Here is a 17,912-nt window from a genome sequence, read left to right on the forward strand (position 1 = left end):
CATGAGGGAGACTTAGGTGTGATTCCCAGCTAACACACCTCATGCACGAGCCATCTGTGAGTGGAGGCTTGTGTGTTGCTACGATGCAGAACAGGTTTGAGCAGACATACCCAACTAAGGCAGACCAGGAGGAAAGGCCTGGTGGTCTGCTTCTGAAAATCAGCTGATGTAAACCCCATGGATCCGAGTGGCCTGATGTCCAATTGGTTGTTGGGATGGAACAAGACTGGGCTGTGTTTCTCGCGGTGGTGTGTGAGTCACCATGGCTGAGGGGCAGCTTGAGGGCAGCTAAGACGAAGGACAAAAGCAGCAAGAGGAAGGGCAGAGCTACTGAGGCTTCAGGAAAATGAACGCGCTGCAAATGTTCTAGCCACCAAAACCCAGTGCATCGAGTCAACGCTAACACATAGCGACCCTTTAGTGGGTTTCACACCCTGACACTTTTTCTGAGAGCAGGGGTCTCATGCATGGACCAACTGGTGGGTGTGAACACCTGACCCGAGGATTAGCTGCCCAACGCCCAAGTCACAGCGACCCCAGGGCTCCACAGTGGTAGCCACAGTAGTGTATATGACCTGTGAACGTCCACTGTGGTTCTTACACAAAGAACGCAAATGTAATGTGGCTGGCAGGGGTAGTTGTGAGGGGGAGGGAATAATGACTTTCATGGCTACAAATAGAACCGAATTTTAACAATGCTGGAGCAAGAGCAAAAAGAGTCCCAGTGGAATAGCGGGTTACATGGTGAGCTACTAAGCAGAAGGTCAGTGGTTCGAAACCATTAGCTGCTCCACAGGAGCAAGATGGGGCTTTCTATGTCTGTTGAGTTATAGTCTCAGAAATCCATAGGGGCAGTTCTACCTTAACCTATAGGGTCACTATAAGTCCAGCTTGACTCCATGTTTTTGATTTTAGAGGAAGAGTATAATCTTTGGAAATGAATGACTCCCCTGGTGGATACTGAATAATGACGACAATAACAATATTGTCGTCTGATATATTACTAGGAGCCCTGGTGGCATAATGGGTTATGCCTTTGGTTTCTAACCCAAAGATCAGCAGTTCAAAACCACCAGCTGCTCCAAGGGAGAAAGATGAGGTTTTCTACTCCTGTAAACAGTTACAGTCTCAGAAACTCACAGAGGCAGTTCTACCCTGTCCTGCAGGGTTGCTGTGAGTAGCATTTGACTCAATGGCATTGAGTTTAAAAACATTTTTTCTTCTCTTGGTTTGGAATGTTGTCAATGATTGTTTGTGTGCTGAGCTTTCTGTTGAGACCCTGTGTGAGAGGTAGCATGTTCCCATTTCCCTGGCTAGAAACTGAGGCTTTGCAGGGTCACATACAACCTGCAAACTGGGCTTGCCCAGTGTTCTAGAATTCTCGCTCACAGGTGGGGCTGAGATCTGAACGTGGAGATTCTGACTGGAGAGGTTGAGCTAACCACTCCTGTGCTCCACGGGGACCCTCTCCGTCTGTGCTTCTGCGAGTCATCGGGGTGAAGACGTAATAAACACTGCTCACATCATCTGTTTGCTGCTCAAGCTTGACATTGATCTTGACTAGGCCGTTCACTTTATCCTCCTCAGCCTGCAGGTCATCCAGCGTTTGCTGGTGGGCTTCCTGCAGCATTTTCCTCTCTTTCGTCAATTTGGAGATGTTGTCTTCAAGAGCTGTCATTTCTTCAGAAAGATTCTTAACCTAGGAGAACATCCATTGAACAATCAAACACTTGAGCCAGGAGCTTCCGGCAAAGGCTTTTACTTTGTTTACTTTTTTTGTTTGGCTATTGTTTCTTTATCTGGCCAAGAGCAGCTCATTATATTATTCTGGAACTGGCCCACACCAGTATCTAACTTCAGTGAGTAAAAGGTGGGCTGCTCCCAGGAAGGCCACCCTCCTGCTCATGGGAGAAAGATGAAGTGTTCTGATCTTGTAAGCATTTATAGCCTCAGAAACCCACAGGGCCAGCTCTGCTCTACCCCATAAGGTCATTAGGAGTTGGAATTGATTCCGTGGCAGTGAGTTTGGGTCAGAGTTTTATGTCTTAGGAGAAAACCAAAAAACCTAACCCATTGCCATATGGTCAACTCTCGTCGACCCTGTAAAACCAAATCAATCTCACCACCACTGTGTTGATGTCAACTCATTTTGACCTTTTAGGGCAGAGTAGAATGGCTTCTGAGACTCTCTTTATTGGACTACACTCTCTCATCTTTCTCCTGGATTTGAACCCCCGACCTTGCTGTTAACAGTGCTACATTTAAACTGTGTGCCACCAGGACCCTTCTTAGAAGGAAGGTCACTGTCGAAATGCAAATATGCTCCCCCTGAGAGGTAACATCAGTCTCTGTTCACTCACGCGTTGGCCGAGAGGAGAGGTTGGCTGACTGGGGGTTGGAATGGGGGACAAGCAGGGAGGAGAGACACACACTAACAAGAATACCCAGGATAGCACTCCTGTTAGGAAGCCAGGCCGGGGCACCATGTGGGGGAGAGTTCTGTCGTGAGTCGACCCTTTCTCCATTATGAAATTCTTCCTTTCCTTGGTCTACGTGGTGCTTTACAGTTTTAAAATAACTTACCAACATTGGAAAGAAAAGGAAAAAAGCATGAGAGATGTCATGCAAAATCTGACTCTCTGGCTTCTTAAAGAAAATTGGCAGCTCCCTTCCCCCGGCACCTGTTGGTTAGAGGGGGGTGGTGGCTGCTCCTGGTGGGCAGGACAAGCTTGCTGCAAGCTTCCCCTCACCTTCCTATTGTCACTTCACATTCCTGTCAGTCACCTACCTTACAATGAAGCTTCTTACCAGCTGTCACTAGCATCTTAGACCTGACTGATCTCATTTCTGAGTCGACCTGACCGTTTTAATACAAACCACGTCAGAGGTGCCTACATGGTTTTGTGAAATGCTGATATTGTATTGTGAGCACATGATTTTAGTTTCCAGAAATGGTATTATGCTGTCTGTTTCATGGTATTACTTCCCTCCCCCCCCACCCCAGCACTAGGTCTTCAGTAGCTGTCTCTGTTGTGGGGTGTGCACTGACGGCTGCCATGAGCATTCTGGGGTACAGCCTCCACATATTTCCTCTCTGTGCCTCCAGGACCTCCAGCATGGATGACAACCCAGTGCAAAGAATCCTCGCCACTGGACAGTAGGAAGCATCATGATCCATGGAGAAAAGATTGAAATCGTGCAGGAGCTTGTCTTGCTTGGATCCGCAATCAGTGCTCCTAGAAGCAGCAGTCAAGAGATCGGATGACACATTGCATTGGGTAACTCTGCCGCATAAGATCTCTTGCAAGGATTGCAAAGCAATGCTGAACAAGGATGTTTCTTTGAGGATGAGGTGCTCCTGACCCAAGCCATGGTATTTTCAATCGTCTCCCATGTGTGTGAAAGTTGGACGTTGAACAAGGAAGACCCAAGAAGAGCCAATGCATCTGAATTATGGTGTTGCTGGAGAAGAATACTGGAAGTATCATGGACTGCCAAAATGGCTAGCAGATTTATCTTGGAAGAAGTACAGCCAGAATGCTCCTTACTGGCAAGGATGGTAAGACTTCTTCTCATAGACCAGCCCCTGGAGAAGGACATCAGGTTTGGTAAAGCAGAGGGGCAGTGAATATCAGGCATGCGCTTGATGAGATGGCTTGACACAGCGGCTGCCACAATGGACTCAAACATAAGAGGGGTGCACAGGCCAGGGTGGGGTTTCCTTGTGCTGTACACTGGGTGGGTGTTATTCGGGACTGTCTGGACAGCACCTAACAGCAGCCACCCAGGGGACCTTGTTAATGCTTCCGTCTCCCACCCCAAGTAGTACTGTCACAAACATCCTCGTGGTATTCCCTTGAGGACTGTGGGAGACTTCTTTGGGATATATGGAGTCCTGGTGATGTAGTGGTTACGAAACACAAAGTCAGCAGTTCCAAACCACCACCCACTCCTCAGCTCAAAGATGTGGTTTTCTAGCCCTGTACAGAGTTATAGCCTTGGACACCCACAGAGGCAGTTGCTCCTGTCCTGTAGGGCCACTGTGAGTCAGCATTGACTCAATGGCGGCTTGTTTTTGAGGTGCCTTGGAAGAAAGGCCTGGAAACCCTACAGAGCACAGCTCTCCTATGACACCCCTGGTATTGCCATGAGTCAGGACCACCATGGGCTGGGGTCCATTGGAAGGAAAGTAGAAACTGTCACTGTACCCTGTCCCTGCATCTCATTCCCAGGTCAGGCTGGGGTTGATGAGGGGGACTACAGAGGTGTCAGGACTACCCAAGGGACAGTGGGCATCCCTGGGGCTTCCCCACCTTATTCTCTGTGGAGTGCTTTTCTTTCTCCACCTTCGTCAAAGTCCTCTCCAGGTCATCAATGTCTTTCTTGAGAGAGGCACATTTGTCTTCCAAGCTCCTGCTCTTCACAACGAGTTCGGAGTTGGTCCCCGCCTCTTCTTCCAGCCTTTCGGTCAGCTCGGTGACTTTCGCTTCCAGGTGAATCTTGCTTCTGATGAGACCCTCGCACCGTTCCTCTGCATCCATCAGACGCTCAGTTTCCTGGAAACCAACCAAGCAAACAAACAGTTCATTAGCATTTCTGATTAACCCCTGGGCAGGCAGGAAATAGCCATTCTCCTGAAAAGCTACTTCCTGGACCTGAGCCGAGGAATGGGACACACACATGCATGCACACACGCGTGCGCGCGTGCACACACACACACACCACATGGGTGTGTACACAGATATTATCCATATATTTTATATTTTTAGCATGACAGAAATCATTCACATCATGGAAATTCACAGGAACTCACTCCAAACCAAGGCCCATGAAGCCTCTTACTACCCTATCAGATCATGGAGTTACAAGCCCACTGAGGTAGTTCGTTTATTGTGCCAACCTGGCTGATAAACACATGTGGGGTTAATTGAAGGGCAGAGAGATAAATGGCTTGGTGAGCCTCGCCTTTCTAGTTCTCGGATCTCTTGCTTTCTGATGGTTGGACCAGGATGCAGCTGCCTTAGTCAGTTCCCTGCTTCAGCTGGCAAGACTCACTTTCTGCAAGACATCCCCAAGGAGAAGCCACATGGACCTGCCCTGATGCAACCCTGGGTGCTGGAGCAGCCATGTGGAGACCCCTGCCAGCGCTGAGATGCTTACACATTCCCTGACTCGGCTTTCCTCCTGCAGTCGGTGTCATAGTGTGTGTTTTGTGAGATGGAGGAGGACTTTGTGGACTGGTGTTGGACATATGGGTTAATGTGGGACTTGTGGGCTTGGGCAGCACTGGGCTGGGATGTTTTCTTGATGCTCACTTAACCTTTATATAAAACTCTCTTATACATGAGTTTCTGTGGATTTGTTTCTCTAAAGTACCCAGACTAATACACCCACTTTAAAGAATGAGGCTTTTACAAAGGCGTCATATTTGAGGGTTCAGTCCTTTTCTTCCCCTCTCCTGCTACGAGTTAAAAAACCACCCATCTATTCTCTGTGGTATCACTAATTCAAAACCCAAACCCACTGCTATTGAGTTGATTCCAACTCGTCGTGACTCTACCAGACAGAGTAGAACTGCCCAAATGGCTTTCCAAGGCTGTAAATCCTCATGAGGCCAGTAAGCCTCATCTTTCTCCAATAGAGAGGGTGGTGGGTTCAAACCAATGACCTTATGGTTACCAGCCCAACTTGCCATCAGAGGTCCTTTATGGTATCACTAGTTGACTAATATTTTCAGACTATCACTACCTTTTGACTTTCGACGGAAAAGTTCTGCATAAGTTTCCTGATGCATAATTTACCATAATGTCTCCTCAATGGAACATTCAAACTAGATGGGAATCAGTGACTGGAAATAAACCCATGGCCCAGAAGACTCTGAGCTATTTCTCTACTTAAATGGAATTGGGCTCTCGCTTCCCCTACAGGAGGGCTGGATCTTCCCATATGAATGGAATGGGTTCTGTCTCCCCGTATAAGAGAACTGAATGGGAATTGAAGGTGTCACGGACAGAAAGAGGCTGACAAGAGTAAGCATGCACATGTGCTGTGAGCCAGGCACTTTCTATGCATGAACTCAAATCACACTATGAGGTTGACTATCACCATGCCCTTTCACATATGGGAACCCAGAGGCACAAAGAGGTGAGCTCACTTGCCCAGCATCACACAATGGAAGAGAGGTATCACTGGATACAGTGGTCCGGGCTTGCTTGACCACTGTGCTTGGGCCACTACTCCTGACAACTACAGCATGAACCCAAACCCACTGCCACTGAGTGGATTGCCACTCACAGCAGCCCTCTAGAGGGTTTCCAGGACGGTTGATCTTTATGGGAGCAAACAGCCTCATCTTTCTCCATTGGAGCAGCTGGTGGGTCTGAACCACCAATTTTGTGGTTAGCAGCCCAGCTCCATCATGGCTCCGTTAAGAACGTGTGCAATATTGATTGGTCAAGTGCGAGAGGGTGGCTGGTGAAAGAATGCACAGGCCTATTTGTGGATCTCTCAGCGCCTGCCAACTTCCGCACAGAAGAGAAAACCTTAGAAGGTTTTGCGGGCTTGCTAAAGGGGGCACGTTATACGTGCCCGACTCTTGGGCAAGGAGGACACCCACGGTCGACATGGTTTCATTCTTCTGATTCGCGCGTGTGTACCTTTAAGATATTGCTTTTACCAGAATGTAACCATATCTGGACGTATTTTGAGTCTTCCCCTATTTTTTAATTGGGAGATTATTGCTTTGTCAAGTATATGTCTTTTACAGGATATTTTACAGTCGTGGCACATTCCTGAAGGCTTTTCATTATGAGACATACATCGTCCTTCTTGTCCTGGGAAAATATGTCAAATTCCAACATGGGAAAGGCAGCGACCTAGGAACTGGGGTGGGGAGCAGAAATGCCCTTTACAGATGTCGTTTCTGGGATCCACTCTGCCCATGAAGTAGTAGGGTCAACTTGCCTGTTATTAGCAGGGTGGAACTGCAAGGCCTGGCACGACCGCTAGGTGGCATCACTGTCTCTCGAATAGACAACTCCTGGCGGGCCTCAATGTTGTTCTCTTATCCTTGAGCCTGTTTGGCTTTCTCAGGTAGAAGGTACTTACAGATTGGACCTGTAATTGGAGATCATTCTTTTCCTGCAACAGGGAGACCATTTTCGCTTCCAGCTCCTTCCGGCGAGCCTCTGATCTGGCCAGTTCTTCTTTGGTCTTCTCGAAGTCCTCCTTCATGGTGGCCATCGCCTTCTCGACCTCTGCGCTCTTGAGCAAGGGCTTGATCTTGAAGAACAGGCTCATCCAGGGCCAGTGCTTGACGTTCATGAATGAGCGGATGTTGTACTGGATGCAGAAGATGGAGTCCCTGCACATACATTAGAGTTCAGATTAATGCACGGGGGCAAGGCTCAGTCTCCACCCTCACCTGCTCCTGTTGACCCAGGGTTTTCATCCTTCCCAGCCAGGTGGTTAGAGCTGTGGATTCCCGAATGCATTCTGCAGATGAGGAGGTGGGCAGGGGCTTGTGGGAAGGTGGCAGACAGAGGAAACAGGGTGCTTGAAGGTTTGTAGGCGAGAGAGGGCACAGGGTCACTCATGGGTCTCCCAAACTCAAAAATTCACTGCCATCGAGTCAATTCTGACTCATGGTGACCCAATAGGGAAGGCTGGAACTGACCTTGTGGGTTTCTGAGACTATAACTTTTTATGACAGTAGAAAACTCTGTTTTTCTTCCTTGGAGCTCCTGGTAGTTTCAAACTGCAGACCTTTCAGAGCAGAGGCCAACTCATAACCACCATGCCACTGGGGCTCCCATGTCTTCCCAGCACCTGGATAACACCCCGAGCCTGCTAGTGGCCCTTCTGTCAATTCTGACTCACAATGACCCTGTGGGACAGAATAGTGTTTCCCATGGAGTTTCTGAGGCTATAAATATCTTCAGAAGCAGGCCGGTTCCTCTGTCTCCCTAGGAGCAGCCGGAGAGTTTGAACAGCCAACTCTTTGGTTAGAAGTCCAATGCTTAACCCAGGGTGCCCTCAGGACTCCCACCTCTTCTATTCTATTGAAAACATTGCCTACAGTTGTCAGCCACCCTCTGCCTGTCCATCTGTCAGTGGTGGCTTTCGTGTGGCTGGGATGCTGGAAGCTATGCCAGTGGTGTTTCACATACCAGCATGGTGGGCAGGCTCCAGCGGAGCTTCCTGGCAGTGACAGAGTGGGTATAATGGCCTGGCAATCCACCTCTGAAAATGAGCCATTGAAAACCATATGGCTCACAACAGAGCAATGTCTGATATTCGGTTGGAAAATAAATATCGTAGGTTCAAAGCCACTCCGAAAATACAGTGGCCACAATCACAGACTCAAACGGAGATGATGCGGGCTTGGACAATGTGTCCTTCTGTCATAGGTAAGTTCATTCTGAGCCAGCGACAAAGACCATGGTGGCCAGTGGCTTTCTAATTGCTGATACAGTCAGCTGCTCATAGGTAGAAAGGTGACGCTTTCGACTCCCATAATGCTACAGTCTCGGATCCCACAGGAACAGTTCTGCTTTGTCCTTAAAGGCAGCTATGATTCAGAATTGACTCTTATCAACAACATGGCAATGACAAAGCTTGCCTGAGTATCTTGAGCATCAGGGACTCAGGACAATAATGCTTTCACCCATACTTCCCCTCTTCTCCAAGCCCCCACAGGCCAGCCATCATCGGAGCTGGTCTTTCTTTTCTTGAATTACAGTGGAAATACTCATGCGACTCAAAACCGAACTCACTGCCAACTCGTGGATGCGGACTCATAGCGACCTCCTACGGGCTTCCAGCTCTGTAACTGTTCACAGGAATAGAAAGCCCATCTCTCACCTAAGGAGCCGCTGATGGTTTCAAATCGCCGACCATGAGGACCACAATCCAACTTGTAACCACTAAATATTCCTGCCAATCACACCTTCCTTGCTCACCCATTGATTTGTTCTTCATTCAGGCCCTCGTCCCTCTTGAGTGGGATTCTTTTATCGCCTGGTGTCAACCCTTCTGTGCCTGCACACTCACTGCCCTTGTCGGTGTCAGTGTGACCTGTCTGAGCTACAAATGTGAGCTCCTGGCACAGCTGCCAGCAGCTCATCCATCAGAGGATGCAAGTAAGACTTTCCCATGCTCTCCACAGCCCACACCTCCCCTGAGCTCCAATAACAATACACTCCTTGCAGTAGCCCAGTCCCCCAAGCCCCCCATCTCTCCTTGAAGATCCCAAATCTGAAACTTGGAGCTTATTTTCACCAATCCCTAGACCCTGGACTATAACAGTAAACTTTCTGTTATCCTAAACCAAAAAGTAACATAAACCCATGGCCATCAAGTCAGTTTTGACTCATGGTGATCCCTGTGTTACTTAGCAGAACACAGGGTTTTCATTGGCTGATTGTCAGTCCTTTCTTCTGCCTCCCTACTGGGTGGATTCCATTGGGTTTGTAGTCAAGGACTTAATTGCTTGCACCACCTAATAAAATTCACTACCATCTAGTGAATTCTGACTTCCAGTGACTTTAGGTAGTGTTTCTGAGGTGGTGAGGGAACAGATAACCTCATCTTTCTCCCACGGAGCAGGTGGTAGGTTTGAACCCCCAATGTTGAGGTTAGCAAAGTGTTGGACTCAACACGTACCCCACAGCATCACCAAGGCTCCTCGTGCCCTCTCACAGGGACTCCCCCACTGGTAGGCATCTGAACCCATGCCTCCAGCCCCTGCCCTTGGGCAGGGTTTTATTCTACTTCCCCAGGGCCTCACATAGACCTGGCCCATCATTGGTGCTCAATGAATGTTTGTCAAATCAGCAAATGAACAGAATGAATGAGCCAGAAGTGGTAATCAGCTGCTAAGCAGGGCCAGGTGGGTACAGGGTCTATGTCACCTCCTCTCCCTCATCTTCTTGAACTCCAAGCGCATCAGGTAGCCCCTGCACACAGCCTGGGTGCGGGTCATCAGTGTCACCAATTTCTCGTCTCTCATTTCCTCCAAGAGTCCCAGAAGTCCAGCTTTGAAAAACACCTGCATGTTGAAAGGAGAGATGCAGGCCAGTAAGTCCTCAGCAGGAATTCAACCTGGAGCTCTCTGGGCCCCCAGCCCAGATCCTGGACCTTCCGCACGCTCTACTGGGTGGGTGACTGGTCTGGTGCCCTGCTCCAAATGGTGGCCCAAGCTCCACCAACACACAAGGCGGGACTTGGACAGAGCCCAGAGGCAGGCCTCCACAGGGACTGCAGAGCCCGAGACTGGCCGGATTCAGGAGGGACCTGAGGCTTAGCGGAGAAAGCTCAGTGCTAGTCTACCCTAGGCCTTCTCTGATGGGGTGACTGTTTTCAAGCCCTGCCTGTCCTTTCCCAGGGGACAGCACTTTGGGGTCAGATGGTAGTTTGAAGCCAACCTTGGACGCTCACTATCTATCTGACAAGGAGGCTTGTGCAACTATCAGTTAGGCGTTGTGCTGCTAGCCACAAGGTCATTGGTTCAAACCCCCCAGCTGCTCCGCAGGACAGAGATGAGGCTGTCTTACAGATTCAAAGAAACCCGAAGGAGCAGTTCTACAGGACTGCTATGGTTGAGGCGGACGCCATGGTAGTGGATTTGGGTTTGAGCTGTCTACATGATAGGATCTCTGGATAGCACAATAGTAAAGCGCTCAGCTGCGGATGGAGAGTTTGGGGGTTCTGGTCCATGCAGTGTGGCACTGTGGTCGAATGTCTGGAGATCTCCTTCCCCCAAACCAGTCATTGAAAACCCTATGGTGCACAGCTGCACTCTGACACCCTCGAGGTCGCCAAGAGTCGGAGTCACCCGCTGTCCATTGCTTTCATCCATGTGACCTTCAGGGCATTTCTTACCTCTCTGAGCTGCCATCTCCCCTTAGGTCACCCTGCCCGCACCATCACCAACAGACTGCTCCTGCATTAGCCGGCAGGTCCAGTGCACAAGTTCTCAGTCTCAGGTGGAAGTTTTATTGACGATATTGGTCCTCTCAAGCCCTCCCTGTGCCTGCAGTTCAGTCTGTGTTCTCTCTTGCCAGCTCTTCCTTCCCCACTCACTCATCAAAAACTCACTGCCAACGAGTCGATTCGAACTCACAGCAACCCTATAGGACCGGTAACCGCTGAGATAGATTGCCAAGACTGCAACTGTTCATGGGAGTAGCAAGTCACATCTTTCTCTGGCAGAGCGGCTGGTGGTTTTGAACTGCTGACCTTGCAGGTTGCAGGCCAATACATTTCACTGTGCCACCATTAGGGGTTCTTTTTTTCCAAATACTCACTCAAAACTCACTGCCATTAAGTCAAGTGCTGATTCTTGGTGACTCCCTGTGGGTTTCCAAAGTCTAGTCTTTCTCACTCAGAGCTCCTGGTGGTTTTGAACTGCCGACTCTGCGGATTGCAGCCCAACGCATAACAGCTACACCACCAGGGCTCCGTCCAGAACAAACTAGAGTTCTCCATTTGTCTTCTGCTATTGCTTGTGGAGGCTCAGGCTCCTGCTCTGAGCTTCTAAAGCAGTGGAGATCAAGTTCATTCCGATGCATCGTGACCCCGTGTGTCAGAGTAGTGCCGCGCTCCGGAGGGCTTGGGTGGCTGCTTTCAGAAGTAGCTCTCCAAACCTTTCTTCCAAAGCATCTTCGCGTGCACTCAACCTTCCAGCCATTTAATTTAGCAAAACCCAGCCCTGTAGTCATTCCCACTATCCAGGGACTCCTGATCGATGCCCCTCACCAAAAAACAAAACCAAAAAAACCAAACTCACTGCCGTCTAGTTGATTCTGACTCAGTGCGACCTGTTAGAGTGGGGTAGAATTATCCCTGTGCGTTTCTGAGATGGTAACTCTTTATGAGAGTAGAAAGCTCCCCCTTCCTCCCAAGGAGGGACTGATGGTCTCAAACTGCGGACCTTGCAGTTAGCAGCCTAACGTGTAGCACTAGACCCCCAGCTGTCCCGGCCACATCCTCTAGCTCTTCAAGTTCATCTCGGAGATGGAGCCCTCTTTACCTGGAACACAGGCCTGGACTGGTGGGCCAGAGACATTCAGGCTGAGCTGAGGGAGAAAGACCTTGAATGGCCCAAGACTGTGAGTTCTAAAGTGACGCCCTATGAGGAGTGCCGTGGGTCTCTCCAGAGGTGCGCTCACCTTGGTGTGACCAAACTTATACTGCTCCCGGTCCACATCGATGGAGTTCATGAGCTTTTCAGAAGCATTCTTGCTGTCAATGAACTGCCCTTCTGGGATGGCACTGGCGTTGAGGATCCTGTATCTGTGGAGAGGGTGCCACACGTCAGCTCTGGGGCTACAGGTGGCTGCATGAGCAGTTGTTGAGAGGGTGCTCTGGCTGCCCAGTTACTGGAAGAGCTGGAGGGAACGCCCTGGGGGCTGGACCTCTGCCCCTTCTGCCTCAGGGCTGTACCACTATCCCTCAGGGATGCACCCTGCCCCTTCCCACTCAGGCCCAGGAGCATCACAGTCCTTTGAGAGACCCCTGCAGCCGCTCTGTGGGGACCGTGGACCAGGAAGTCCAGGTTTCTTCCTCATGGCTTAGGCAAGCACACAGGGAGGTAGTGTGGACTTGCCGGGTACTGGGAGACCAGGCGGTTATGGGAGCCAATGCAATCTGGGGGGAGAAGTACTTATCTGCAGGTAGCCTGACATGCAAGAAGCCCAGGCTCCCTGGAGGCCTCCACTGAGAGGCTGGTCAGACCTGACCATCACTTAGATCTCCCTGATTCCATTTGGCAGTGGGAAGTCTGGCCTGGGCTCCACTGGGAGGATAAAGGCTCCTGAATAGATTCTTCTCCCAGAAAGGTCCATGGCTGGAGACTAGGCCTTGCCATTCTGCAACAATGGGCTCAATCAGAACACTTGTGAGGATGATACAGGACCAGGCAGTGTTTCCTTCTGCTGTGCCCAGGAGCCGGGTCAACAGCCCCTAAGCACAGCCACAGACTTGCTCAAATCTTCTGTGGATCCTGCCTCCGGAGGCAGGCGCTGTGGTACAGGTGGTCTGGGTGGGGGCCAATCTGGGTGCTGTAGCAGGAGAAGAAGACACATCCATGCAGGAAGCTCTGCTGGATGCACTGTTGGCACTTGGCTTTTAGAGGAAGGAGCTAGCTCTTCACTGACTTAGAAGAACCCCGGGACCAGCTGCCCCTACAGACTCCTGGTCCTTTGACTTAGGGATGGCTCACTCTTCTCATCCACCCTGAGCAAGGCCTGGACTTCAGGGCCCAGGGGAAGCAAAAAGGAGAGCTTAGATCTGCGGTTCTCAACCTGTGGGTCGCGGCCCTTTTGGGGGTTGAACGACCCTTTCAGAGGGGTTGCCTGATTCCTAACAGTAGCAAAATGACAGTTATGAAGTAGCAACGAAATCATTTTATGGTGGTGGTGGGGGGTCACCACCACATGAGGAATTGTATTAAAGGGTCGCGGCATCAGGAAGGTTGAGAACCGCTGGCCTAGAGCAATCGTTCTCCAGCAAGGCTGATGTCCCTTGCCCTGGGGAATCTGGCAATGTCTGAAGATGTTTGGGGCTGTCACCGCTGTCTGTAGACATCTAGTGGGCAGAAGCCAAGAAAGCTGCTTCATACTCAACTTGGTCACAAGATTTAGCAACAGAAGCCCAGGAGGCTTCTGGGCACCCCAGAGCCCTTGCCCAAAGTATGCTTGGACAGGGAATACAATAGAGTAGGCGAAAGATGTGGAGCCAAACTCAGAATCCTAAAGTAGACGGGGCTTACTGGTTAGAAGGGGACTGGTGGGACCCTTGAGACAATGGTCCTTAAGTCCTTCTACTCCCTGCCATCAAGTCAGGACCGACTCATCGAGACCCTTGGGGTCAGGGCAGAACTTCCCCTGTGGGTTTCCGAGACTGTCATCCTTTATGAGAGTAGCCCCATCTTTCTTCCATGGAGTGGCTGGTGGTTTCAAACTGCTGACCTCTCAGATCACAAAACTTACATCCACGGCTCTATTTTCAGCCAAACCATCGACAGGTCTCGGAGGGACGCAGTAGCACAGGGCGGTGCACATACTCTGGAAGCATCGCTCATCTGAAATCACTGACCCCAGGACAGAGGCTTAGGAAAGGAGGAGGCAGGGAAGCTGGGAACACAGGAAGGCAGCTGGAAGGGGCTGCTCCGCGGAGGGGAGTGCAGCGAGTGAGATGCGAGAAACGTGTGTGAATTGTTGAATGCAAAACAGATGATCCCCTCTGTCACCGTCCTTGGTTTGCTCAACAGCACAGTCATGAAAGGGAAGAGAGATGAGATGCCATGGACACACCGTTGTTTGAAGTCCGCGTAGAGGATTCGGCTGGGGAAGCCTTTCCGGCAGATGCGGATGCCCTCCAGGACCCCGTTGCAGCGAAGCTGGTGCATCACCAGGTAGTGGTCCATCACGCCTGGAGAGAGAAGGGTCCAGAGTGTCTATGGCTGTCTCCTTGTTTGTCACTGATGGTGACATACCCATGTCCCCAGACGTGGTGGAAAGAGTTGGTGCTAGCAGTAAGGAGTATGTGTCTGCGTGTGAGTATGGTGGTGTAGTAGTTATAGAATCTCGTAGCAATTTGATAAATAGAGTGAAGGGGTGGAGTCTAGACTGTCAAGCAGGACACAACCTGATGATGCTTTCTTGTGGGCATGGCCTTCTCATGAGGATAATGGGACTGGCCTCTCTCCTCCCTGTAGCCGGGACGCACAAGGGTCTGCATATAACCTCCTCTCTGGACGTCAGTCAGCAGAAAAGTGGGTGAAGGGAGATGTTGGACAGTGTAAGATATGACCAAATAATTGTGACTTATAAGTTATCAAGGGTTCATGAGGGAGGGGAGAAGGGAGAGAGGAGCAAAAATGAGGAGCTGATGCCAGGGGCCCAAGAGGAAAGCAGATGTTTTGAGAATGATGATGGCAACACATGTGCAAATGTGCTTGACACAATGGATGAATGTATGGATTGTGATAAGTGTTGTATGAGCCCCCAATAAAATGATTAAACAACAACATCAACAACAACAAAGTGGGCTAAAGCGGCAAACGATCGTGAGGAGGTTGCACAATGGTGAGCTTGTTGGCACTTGAAGTGCCGGTGGCCTTGCTTCTAGCGGCACAGCAGCATGCAAGTGACCACAGAGCGACATGGAGAGATGGGCGGTGGCTCCTCGTGCATCCAATGGACCGGACTACATCTCCCTTGCAGAGAAGCGCTGCAAGGACTAGAGATGACACAGGACTTGTTGCTGTCAAGTCAACTCCAACTCAAAACAACCCCCCAGGACAGCGCACACCTGCTCCCTGGAGCTTCGAAGGCTGTGATCTAAGGTGGCCGATGGCCGCATCCTCCTGCGGAGTGGCTGGGGCTTAAATTGGTGACATTTTGGTGGGTGGGCACGTGCCTAACCACCATGCCACCCGGGCTCCTGAGAGATGGTATACCACAGGAGTGCCCCAAACAGTAACTATTGCTGCTGTCTTACTGATGTGAGACCTAAGAGGGCTATTTGCCAAGGGCAGAGCTTTAGGACTTTGGAGGAAGAGGGCTAGCAGCCCTTTACGAATCTTAAAGCTCTGAACCTGTCTGCCTATATAAATCAACACGCTAGTTTAGGTATTGTTTCACAGTGAAGTTTCGAGATACAATTCAGGATGGCTCGTTAAATTTGAACCCCAAGTGAGCACAGATCAAGTTTTAGAATGAGGGTGGCCCCGATACTTCATCTAACGCAAACTCACTGTCTTCCAGTCCATGCCGACTCATGGCGACCCTACAGGACAGGGTAGAACTGACCCTGTGAGTTTCTGAGATGGTAAATCTTTACTGGCATAGGAAGCCTTACCTTTCTCCCATGGCACAGCTCATGGTTTTGAACTGATGACCGTGGTTAGCAGCCCAATGCATAACCAAGGACACCGCCTTAATTTAAGACATTTTGTTGTTTAACAGGTATTTATAACCCTATTTTGTAGAGGACGTTGGTCAGTGGCAAGGGAAGGAGACCTGATGAGATAGTGGGCTATAAGTTGGCTTTCTAACCACAAGGTCGGTGCTTCAAACTCACCCGCTTCTCCTCAGGAGAGAGAAGAGGCTTTCGATTCCAGTAAAGATTTCCAATCTCAGAAACCCACCAGGACCATTCTAGTCGACCCACGAGGGTTACTATGAGTCAAGATTGACTTCATCTAAGTGTTTGTACTTTTGTCTGTTTTTTGAGAGACTATAGCCTTTTACTCCAGGGAACCTGTGGGTGTGCTTGCACACGTGTGTGCACACACACACAAGCGTTCACAAGTCCTGTTCTGATGCTCCCTACTCACCAGGTGTCTTGGTCTCATTGGGAATCAGGCACCGCACGAAATGAGGGTGTGTGCTCCTCAGGTTGGTCATCAGTTTGTTCAAGTTTTCCTGGAGAACAAACCCCAAAAAACACACTCAATTCAGCCATCTCCATTTCACCATGCGGGGAACCAGCTCACAGTGGACGTAGCCCAAGGACACACCCGGAAGACAGCAGACACTGTCTGGAAGGAGGAGCCCTTCTTCTTCCCGCCTTTCTTGCTTCCTCCGGAATCACCTGGGGACAGACAGACACAGGGGTGGGTTCAGAAATGGGGCACAGGACCCACCAGGGAGGCTTCTCATGCATCTATTTCAAGCCCCGAGATAGGACTCTTGGTTTCCTTTTGAGTTGGCTTGTAGTTGCCTGCTCCGAGAACCTATTGCCACCAAAGTGAGTCTGCCTCATGGTGATCCTAAAGGACAGAGTTCAACTGTCCCATCGGGTTTCAGAGACTATAATTCTTTAGGGGAGCAGATCTAGGAACACCTTCCTCCTACACACGCCTCCACACTATCCAAATGACCAGCCTCATCCCCCCAGTTCCGGGAACTCACATCCTTCCTCCCTCCATCCCTGCCGTGATAAGGTTGGAAGTTGCACAGGCTGATGCAGGTCCCAGGCAGTGCAAACAGTTAACCTGCACAACCATAAACCAGAAGGATGGGAGTTGCTCTCTGCCCAGAGGTGCCTTGGAGGTCAGGCCTAGCTATCTGCTTCAGCCACCTTGAAGCACAGGCTGACTTTGACACACAGTCAAAATGGACCCAAACTTGGGTCAAGTCAGCAGCAACGTGTTATCACGTAGACTCTCCGAATGAAAGCCGAGTCCCCTCCTTTGGCAATAGAAGCGAGCTCAAACTGGACATAGTGGAATACAGCAGCTCTCGTATTGAAGATGGTTTGCTGCTGTTGTTAGGTGCGGTGGGGTTGGTTTCGACTCATAGCAACTCTACCTACCACAGAATGAAGCACAAAGGAACCCTGTGCACAACAGAACAAGCCAACATCTGGTCTAGTGCCATCCTCACGCGCCTTCTTATGTTTGAGCCCAATCAAGACAGCTGCTTCATGAACATAGGCCTGGATCCCCGATGGGGCAGTTGGTTAAGTGTTGAACTGGTAAGCAAAAGGTCGGTCGTTTGAATCCCCCAGGTTCTCAGAGAGAGGAAAGAATGCCCTCTCTACCTCTGCAAAGATGGACAGTCTAGGGGAGCAGACTGTACGTGGGGAGCAGTTCTCCGCTGTCCTTCAATAGAGTCAGAATCGACGAAACAGCAGTAGCTTTCTCTAGAGCAGCAGTTCTCAACTTTCCTAATGCCGCGACCCTTTCAGACAGTTCCTCATGTTGTCGTGACCCCCCAACCATAAAATGATTTTTGTTACTACTTCATAACTATAATTTTGCGACTGTTATGAAGCAGGCAACCCCGGTGAGAGGGTCGTTTGACCCCAAAGGGGTCATGACCCACAGGTTGAGAACCATTGCTCTAGAGTAAATTCTCAGTGAAGAAGTACCTGAAAGTAATGCAACTGTGCATCTCAGGAAA

General features: G+C 50.1%; 1 protein-coding gene across 1 annotated transcript in view; it reads right to left on the reverse strand.

Moving 5' to 3' along the window:
• The window catches only part of LOC142458124 (myosin-13), a 71,046-nt gene that overhangs the window by 25,244 nt on the left and 27,890 nt on the right, over positions 1–17,912 (reverse strand). The window contains exons 15-22 of the mRNA XM_075559167.1: positions 16,526–16,599; positions 16,343–16,430; positions 14,316–14,433; positions 12,171–12,294; positions 9,912–10,048; positions 7,108–7,363; positions 4,314–4,556; positions 1,523–1,699 (exon numbers count right to left, since the gene is read on the reverse strand). Of these exons, the coding sequence (XP_075415282.1) occupies positions 1,523–1,699; positions 4,314–4,556; positions 7,108–7,363; positions 9,912–10,048; positions 12,171–12,294; positions 14,316–14,433; positions 16,343–16,430; positions 16,526–16,599 (1,217 nt within the window). The remainder of the gene's footprint in view (positions 1–1,522; positions 1,700–4,313; positions 4,557–7,107; positions 7,364–9,911; positions 10,049–12,170; positions 12,295–14,315; positions 14,434–16,342; positions 16,431–16,525; positions 16,600–17,912) is intronic.

The sequence above is a fragment of the Tenrec ecaudatus genome, chromosome 10 (assembly GCF_050624435.1).
Source record: "Tenrec ecaudatus isolate mTenEca1 chromosome 10, mTenEca1.hap1, whole genome shotgun sequence".
Taxonomy (NCBI): Eukaryota; Metazoa; Chordata; class Mammalia; order Afrosoricida; family Tenrecidae; genus Tenrec; species Tenrec ecaudatus.